This window comes from Arabidopsis lyrata, assembly GCF_000004255.2.
Source record: "Arabidopsis lyrata subsp. lyrata unplaced genomic scaffold ARALYscaffold_189, whole genome shotgun sequence".
Taxonomy (NCBI): Eukaryota; Viridiplantae; Streptophyta; class Magnoliopsida; order Brassicales; family Brassicaceae; genus Arabidopsis; species Arabidopsis lyrata.
The window spans coordinates 1-9,064 of NW_003302421.1; the positions used below are offsets into that span (position 1 = coordinate 1).

Below are 9,064 nucleotides of genomic sequence, written 5' to 3' on the forward strand. Positions count from 1 at the left end.
CGAGGAAATTGAAAAACCTCAAACCCAATTTGGGATCATCAATGGTTCCGATTAAAATCTCTTCAACATGAATAGTCTTCAGTCTTCTCGAGACTAGCTCACTGCTCAATGCGATCTCCCAGCTCCGTTTCCCTCGCACGATTCTTCTGACGGAATCAACAAATTGCTTATCTTCACCGATTCTACATTCTTCTTGAGAAGAATCGATCACAGAGCTTAGATTTCTAAAGCTATAGCGCAAATGAGAGCTTGATAATGATCGAATCGTGCAAGGGAGCTTCATCAAAGAGGTCCACCGTAAAAATCAGAACCAGCAATTGTCGGGACGGATTTTAATCTCATCGGCCCCCGGGGTGGAATCAATTTCTACTTAGCCCCTTATAAGAAAGAAGAGTTTAATTGTTTAATTTAATTCAGAAAAATAGTAAATGACCAAAAAAATATGGGCTTTTCAACATAATTACAGACCCAACCTAACTTTGGATCTAGATCCATATTTGTTGGGTCGGATTTCGGATCTTTAATTCCCAATTCTCCTAACTTCGACTAACTTCAAGCCCTAACCCTAATTTTCATTTTTTCCTTCTTCTTTTCTCTCTCGACAAACCGACGAGACCCTCCGACGTTCTCTCGAAAACAAACCGACTTCGCCGTTCTCTCATCGCCGATAAAACTCTTCTTCTTCCCTCTTCTCTTGTTCGCCAACAAAGGATCCGCCGCCACAAACCAAATCCAAGTTCATCCGCCCTTCTCTTTGTAAGATTTATTTTCGAGAATCAAGGTTATGTTTCCCGTTTCTTTTGTTTGAGTGTGTTGGGTTTTGATTCATGAAGATTTTGATTTGTGGATGGATTTTCGGATTTCAAATTGTCTTGTTTTCGGATTTGAATTTTGGCCATCCACCTTCCTTTGAATTTCAAAACGTGATGAGAAATCCTGTGCTTCTTTCTCTTTGTAAGATTTTTTTTGTTTGTTTTTGATTGATTGTTTAATTGGGGATTTTGATTAGGGTTTGATTTTTCTTTGAGGGTTTATATGGTTCCATTGATTGTGTTGGGTTTAATTAAGGTTTGATTTTCTTTGAAACAGATAGATTATAGATGGGTTCTCGATTGATTTTGGGTTTTTTTCTTAGAGGGTTTTAATAGGGTTCGATTGAGTTATGTTGGATTTTCGATTGAATTTGGTGTTTTTCTTTAAGGTTTGATTTTGTTTGAAACAGATGGATTAAGGTTTGATTTTGTTTGAATTAATTAAATAGATTGATTAATTGAATTTGGATTTTTTTTTATGATTATAACTCGGATTTTATGTTTACAATTTGGATTTCATATTGTGTTTATCGGATTTGAATATATTTCAGATTTCTTATAATTATGTAGAGATCTAATTATTTGTTGTTGCAGGTTGGTTTACAATGGCTATTACCAGAGGAGGAGCTTCTAGTTCTAAAAGTGTACCATCTTGTTCTAGAAGTGAACAATTTGCCGAGCTTAGAAGTTCCAAAAGACAAAAGCAATCGGATCCAAAGCATTCAGAGACAGCAGCTGCAGTGGATGATGTCATGGAAGATCAAGGAGTCGAACCGTCTTTGGAGAATGATGTGTCTGACCATGAGGTAATCAATGTATACATGTTTGATTTTGAATAGTACAACAGAGTACCTATATGTACAACTATGATGTGGCAGACTGGAAGTTAAATATTCTGTGAAATTGTGTTTGTAATGCAGGAAACTCAGATGGATATGGAGGAGGACTCTGTACCTCTTCAACCTGAGAGGTTTTTTTTTAGTCCCGACAAATATGTAAAGAATTGCAAGATATCAACAAGGTGTAGCATTGTTAAAACGTTGGCTGCTTTGGAAAAGCTCTCGGAGACGGAAAAGCAATGGTTTAGAGACCACAAGCAGTTCAAACACATATGGCATCTGATTAGACAGGACAAGAACAAGGTGCAGGGTATGTGGCTGCTCCTTCTCCGGAATACTTCAATAGAGAAGAAGAAGGTATGCTGGTTCGTGGTGAACGGCGTCCCAATACGCTACTCGATGAGAGAACATGCTCTCATCACTGGTTTTGATTGCCATGAGTATGCTGCAGATTTTAATGCTGAGAGTTTTGGTAGCTGGGAGTTTGTGGAGAGAGTCTTTGGAACTAGGAAAGTACAAGTGAATGATGTGGAAAATATGCTGCAGTCAATGGATGGTGTATGTGGTGGAGATCGCTTGCAAGTGGCTGTCCAACTTTTCTTAAGCAAGGTAATCAGAGGAAGGAGAAAGTTTAATACCATACATCCTTTCATTTTGAAGATAGTGAACAACTTGAGAGATGTAGAAACCTTTCCTTGGGGGAGGAATACTTTTGAAGATAATTTGGATACGATCGAGCACATGATGAACCATCTAGATGGCGAAGTGCATGACGACTATTTATTTCCAGGGTTCATAATTTCTCTAGAGGTAAGAAAGTAGTTTTATTAATAAGTGTATATCTGTTTTGAATGATTAAAGATATGTGATATGTGATATGTGATAATATGTACAGGTTTTGGCATTTGAGTGCATTCCCGAGCTGTCCAAACGATTTCAAATAGCTGTAAGAGGCGCAAAGGATCAATGTCCACTGATGTGTAAGCGTAAATTCAAAGAAACTGGAATGTCTGGTTTTCCACTTGAAGAACTGAACAATGCACTAGGGACAACTAAGGTAAGGTCTAGTGTCAATTATGCTTTACTGCAAGATAGACATTGTGGTAATTCTTGTGTTGTATAATCTTTGCAGGACATCATTAGTATCCTTAAACCATCAGCGGGTGAGGAAGCTTTTTTGCTTAGCATTATGGAGCGAGCTGAAGTTGAAGATTCAATAGATCCTATAGCTGATGCGTGGAACAACCGTCTTGATGTAGAACAGAAAAGTATTTGGTGGGAGAATCTGTATAAGTTAGATGTTGCTGCTCGAGGATTTGGAGAGGTAAATGTTCCAGCAGCTTCGTATAGGGAAGAGCCGCAGCAAGATGTTCCAGCAGCTTCACATAAGGAGGAGGAGGAGCTGCTTTTACCTTTTGTGATAAAAAGGATGGTGAAAACGGCGGTTGCCGAAGCTATGAAGGATGTGTATAAGAGATTGGAGAAGCTTGAGAGGGAAGCTGAAGCAAGGAAAGATGGAGAATGGGATGAGGCGGGTGTTAGAGGTTGTTTTGAGAAGAATGGTGTTGACACATTTGATGATGAGACAGGTTTTGAGAAGAATGGTGAGCCGGCTTTTGAGAAGAATGTTGAGTCTGGTTTTGAGGAGAATGTTGAGCCAGCTGTTGGAGGTGATGATACAGTTGATGATGGCTCTATTGGTGGGCAGAAAACTGGGGGTGATGAGGCAGCTGAGTTACAGATGGTTGGTGAAAAGGAAACTGGGGGTGATGAGGCGGCTGAGTTACAAATGGTTGGTGAAAAGAAAACTGGTGGGGATATCGTAAAAAAGCAGAAGTTCAAGCAGTGTGCTAAGAAGAAATGTAACTTGGCACCGAAAAGGAAACTAAAGCCTTCAATCCATGTCAAGGCTCGTTACCTGCCCAGTCTAAACCCGATTCACTTATAGGAGGTGATTCAGTAAAGAATGCCTCAAAGTCAAGCGGGTTGAAGGCCGAAGTAGGAAGAGCTGCCAAGCGACTCCGTTTTTCAGAAAGGTTAGTCGACAGCTCGGTCCTTTCTTGCTCCTCGGAGAAATCTGCTTCATGGATTTGATCCAGCAGAATCAGGTTGCTTTCATGCTCCTTGATGTCTGACTCCAAGTCCGACCTAGCCTTCTCGGTTTGCATGAAGCGAATGGCCCCTTGGATCAGCTCCATCCCGCGTCCCTTAACCTCCTTTCTGGCCTTCGATGCCGACCTTGCCAACTCGGAGTCACGCAATTTGGCAATCGCCTTGTATTTCGCGTTAAGCTCGATGAGTTGGTTGTTCAGGGAATCAGCGTTTGATTCGGACTCTTGAAGCCTACCCTGAACACCAGAAAACTCTTCCTGAAGCTTGAAGTTCTGGTCGTACTGACCCTGCAGCTCCCCCTTTATCTGCGCAAGCTCCGATGTTAAACTGTCGACCTTGTCCTCCAGATCGTGCTTGGAGCCGACAGAAGAACTAAGTTCAGCCTCAAGGGAAGAGAGGCTGTCCATACGTCAATCTCCTTCTCCCGTCCAAGGACCAACCCTTCGTAATGTTCGATCATGTCGTTAAGTTCGCTATGAGCCTGGTGTCATACATGAACCCGGGATGACGAGTCAGTTCGCAGAATGGCAATACAATAAAAAATATATACATAAAAGAAAGCGGAACTAACCCGAGATGAGTGATGCGCGTGAAGCAAATAACGTTCACGAATCGCAGGGCGCCATTTGTCGAAGTCTGGCAAGATCGAACCCGACCGGGTCTTGAAGCATCGGAAGACGCTGCCCTCTTTCTCCATAGCTGCGAAGAAGGAAGAGTTGTAAAAATTGGAATTTTAATAAAGACAAAAAGTTTAAGTATGTGTAAATCACCAAACCTGAAAGCGATTTGACTTGAGGGACAAGAGCAGGCTTCAGCCTCGAGGGAGCATCTCGAGATTCAGAATCTCCCTTTTTCGGAGACGCGCTCCGGGCAGTCTTTCCACTATCCGGCTGGGAAGAGGAGGACATGTCAACCGGTCGTGGAGGGCCCATTGGTTCAGAAGGAGGGGATGACCGAGGTGAGCGGTCAGTCCGGGCCCTTGACTTTTCCCTCTGCGGGGAAGGATCACTGCGAGAGGACTTGTCTCTCTTCCGGCGAACCAAGTTCTTAATTGGCTCGTTACTAAAATCATCTCGGGGAGGACGTTGTGAATCACGGCGAGGAGATTGATCCCTCCGAGGAGAACGTGAGTCGCGGCGGTCGCGACGAGGAGTTAGTCTGAAGGAAGCAACTGATCGGGCTCCCTCGGTACTGCCATCATCAACCAGCAAGGTCCTACTATATTCCTTCTTGTCTATAGAAGTCGCGAGAAACTTTTTCTTCTCCTCGCAAGCCTCAGCCATCGGCTTGGAAAGCAACTTACGCTTGGCCGCAAGGGCCCGAGATGACATTCCCTGAGTTGAGGGAGGGGGAGGAATTTGGTGAAGATGACCAGGCGGGCTCATCCTGAGTCTGTGGTTAGCCTCTAGGAATCGTTCAAGAGTGAAGGAATTCCAAAGGGTTTCCCCTTCAAGAATTATTTTGAAGAATTCGATGAACTCTTCAGATGGGAGATTGGAAGCGATGAAAGCTGCGAAATAAAACAACGGTGTTAGTCAATAAAGATAAAGAAACAACCAGGAAAGATACGGGCAACCTAATCACTACCGGGTTTCGCGGACCACTTCGAAGGGAGAAAATCTGCGAGATTTCCAATCGAAGCGGGAGTTTTCTTAATTAGAAACCAAGGATGATGCCAATTTTCATCCTTGTTCGGAAGATGAGAAATGATGTTCCTGTTGGCATTAGGATATGCTGAGAAGTACCCCGCTTTCTTCGATGAACTTCTCACACTCAGAAGCTCATTTAGTTCAGCAACTCCGATAACGTAACCGGCCTCCGCCGCGATTGTTATGATGCCGAGAATAGTACGAAGAAGATTGGGGGTTAATTGAGGAAGAGCGATTTCAAGGGCCGCTAGGTATAAAATTAGGGCTTCGGGAAGAGGAAAGGTCAGCCCGCAACCCTTGAAATAAATCTCATACACACAGAAGTAACCATCGCGATGGTTCTCTGGAGATTCTGTGGGGGAAGCTATTTGTGCTTCCGCCATAATTTCCGGCGGAATCCGGCAAAGCTCTCTCAATCGCTCGAGGGATTGAAGAGTACAAATGGACCTATAGTGCGGACCGGCAATATCACCAGGGCGGGTGCACTCGTCGTTACTAGAACGCCTCTCGTCGAAAGACGGAGACTCGGGTCTATCGGAATCAGAAGTCATTGGGAAGAAAGAAAAATTCAAGATCCGGCGAAGAGGGGTTTTGGTGAAGGAACGGAGAGAGAGGTTTTGATTAAAGTATAAAAGTAAAAGAAGAGAGTAATGGTGAAAAGAAGTTACCTCAAGCTAATGATGAAACCGCCTTGGAAGTCGTGTGGGAAGTGGGAAGGTTTTTCCCGTTTTAATAGTAATTAATCAATATACGGTCATAATGATGACAGATGTCACTCGGTTAAAAATGGCTAGTGCCGAAATTAAAGGAGTGATGGGATTTTCGGCGGGAAATCAGAAAGATTCTCGAGCGCAATCTTTGGCCACTTGAGCATTTAAAGTCCTCCGAATTGGAATAGCACTTCGAAGAACTTGGGGGGCTAATTGTTGGTGTCGGATCCCGCACCAGAAGTACGAGACCAACCAAAGATTGCCACGTAGTCAAGCGGGTGGCCCATAAAGGATGAAGCCCATTGGGCCCGTGAACCGAGGGGACGGTCGAAGTGGTTGTCACCACTTCGAGAGTCCGAAGTGAATGTACTGGGACGCGAGTTCGGTGTAGAAGACACGGGTAAGTCGGTTCAAGGACGCTTGGGCCAGAAAAGGCGAGGCCCATGAAGATCAGAGTCAACTCAAATTCAAACGTTGAGCATTAAAGTCGAAGAATCAAAACGGACACATTTAAGAAGGAATAATTGTACTTAATTATTCATTTTAATGCCATTTCTCTATGTATAAATATAAAGGCCAATGGCCATGTAAAGGGGACCTTCCTCTCAAGAGAGAAATACTATAGCAATTTTCGTATCAATTTACAAGTTTTTATACGTTCATTTTTGTCCCTCAAGAATAATCTTTCCTATTTAATAAAATACTTGAGTGTGTGAATCCGACATCCACAATGACGACTATTTATTTCCAGGGTTCATAATTTCTCTAGAGGTAAGAAAGTAGTTTTATTAATAAGTGTATATCTGTTTTGAATGATTAAAGATATGTGATATGTGATATGTGATAATATGTACAGGTTTTGGCATTTGAGTGCATTCTCGAGCTGTCCAAACGATTTCAAATAGCTGTAAGAGGCGCAAAGGATCAATGTCCACTGATGTGTAAGCGTAAATTCAAAGAAACTGGAATGTCTGGTTTTCCACTTGAAGAACTGAACAATGCACTAGGGACAACTAAGGTAAGGTCTAGTGTCAATTATGCTTTACTGCAAGATAGACATTGTGGTAATTCTTGTGTTGTATAATCTTTGCAGGACATCATTAGTATCCTTAAACCATCAGCGGGTGAGGAAGCTTTTTTGCTTAGCATTATGGAGCGAGCTGAAGTTGAAGATTCAATAGATCCTATAGCTGATGCGTGGAACAACCGTCTTGATGTAGAACAGAAAAGTATTTGGTGGGAGAATCTGTATAAGTTAGATGTTGCTGCTCGAGGATTTGGAGAGGTAAATGTTCCAGCAGCTTCGTATAGGGAAGAGCCGCAGCAAGATGTTCCAGCAGCTTCACATAAGGAGGAGGAGGAGCTGCTTTTACCTTTTGTGATAAAAAGGATGGTGAAAACGGCGGTTGCCGAAGCTATGAAGGATGTGTATAAGAGATTGGAGAAGCTTGAGAGGGAAGCTGAAGCAAGGAAAGATGGAGAATGGGATGAGGCGGGTGTTAGAGGTTGTTTTGAGAAGAATGGTGTTGACACATTTGATGATGAGACAGGTTTTGAGAAGAATGGTGAGCCGGCTTTTGAGAAGAATGTTGAGTCTGGTTTTGAGGAGAATGTTGAGCCAGCTGTTGGAGGTGATGATACAGTTGATGATGGCTCTATTGGTGGGCAGAAAACTGGGGGTGATGAGGCAGCTGAGTTACAGATGGTTGGTGAAAAGGAAACTGGGGGTGATGAGGCGGCTGAGTTACAAATGGTTGGTGAAAAGAAAACTGGTGGGGATATCGTAAAAAAGCAGAAGTTCAAGCAGTGTGCTAAGAAGAAATGTAACTTGGCACCGAAAAGGAAACTAAAGCCTTCAATCCATGTCAAGGCTCCTTATACTGAAGAAAAGGCGAAGAAGGAAAAGAAGAAGGAGAAGGAGAAGGAGAAGGAGAAGAAGAAGAAGGAGAAGGAGCAGGAGCATGAGAAGAAGGAGAAGGAAAAGGAGAAGGAGATAGAGCAAGAGAAGAGTTTGGCTCCTATTTTGATCTCTGATGATGAGTATCGCTTGTATTCTGGTGTGTGATGTTGATGTATAAATCTATGTTTAGGTACAACTGGTGCGATTAGGTACAACTATGTTTCTGGGTTTATGTATTTTGATTAGGTATGAATCTGTGATTTTGTACAACTGGTACGATTAGGTACAACTATGTTTCTGGGTTTATGTATTTTGATTAGGTATGAATCTGAATCTTAATATTTTTAAGTATTGAATATAAATATATTAACCAAAAAATAAAAAAATAAATAAATTAATCAAAAAAATCTGACATAATAGCGCCGTTATTTTGAAAAACGGCGCCGTTATTTTGAAAAAAATTTGTACTTGGTTGTTACCTTGCGCCGTTATTTTGAAAAAAATTATTAAATAATAGCTCAAATTTGTTCATAGTTGTACAGTTGTACTTGGTTGCACATTTTTGCTCACAGTTGTACAATATATAGATTTTAGTAAATCTAGTTGTTTTCAACTCTAATTTAATTTTTGTTGGTGGAACCGATGGTATTGCCTCATAAAAATACCATTTATTTGTATCTGTGCATTTATATTTATCAAAATACAAGTATTTCAAAAATTTATAAAATTTTAGTTCAAATCTACAAAGTAACCATGAAAGTATAAGGCTGTTAGTGCATGAATGTGAGATTTTGAGTAAGAATTTTAGTATTTTTTAAAAGTATGAAATTTTTTGTTAAAAACTTGTTGTGTAGTTACATTACCATCGTATATGCCTTTTTAAAGTTTTTTTTAATTTGGTTTCAAATTTTCATATTATATAAAATTCTGAAAATTGGTCAAGGCATTAGACCTTAGTTGTACCAGTGGTACTTAGTTGTACCCAGACTGACAAAATTTGCACAGATACGAAAAGGAAATTAACCATAGTTGTACCTGCTAA

The 9,064-nt window shown here is 41.4% G+C and overlaps 1 protein-coding gene across 1 annotated transcript; it reads left to right on the top strand.

Moving 5' to 3' along the window:
- Window positions 1-180: 180 nt before the first annotated feature.
- On the top strand, window positions 181-8,037 carry LOC9298822 (uncharacterized protein At3g43530; the record flags this gene model as incomplete). The annotated part of the gene is made up of 6 exons (XM_002862699.2): window positions 181-756; window positions 1,407-1,618; window positions 1,733-2,461; window positions 2,547-2,708; window positions 2,784-3,560; window positions 7,993-8,037. Coding segments are annotated over exons 2-6 (1,914 nt in total), but the record flags the coding sequence as incomplete, so codon positions are not given.
- Between the last annotated feature and the right edge of the window lie 1,027 nt (window positions 8,038-9,064).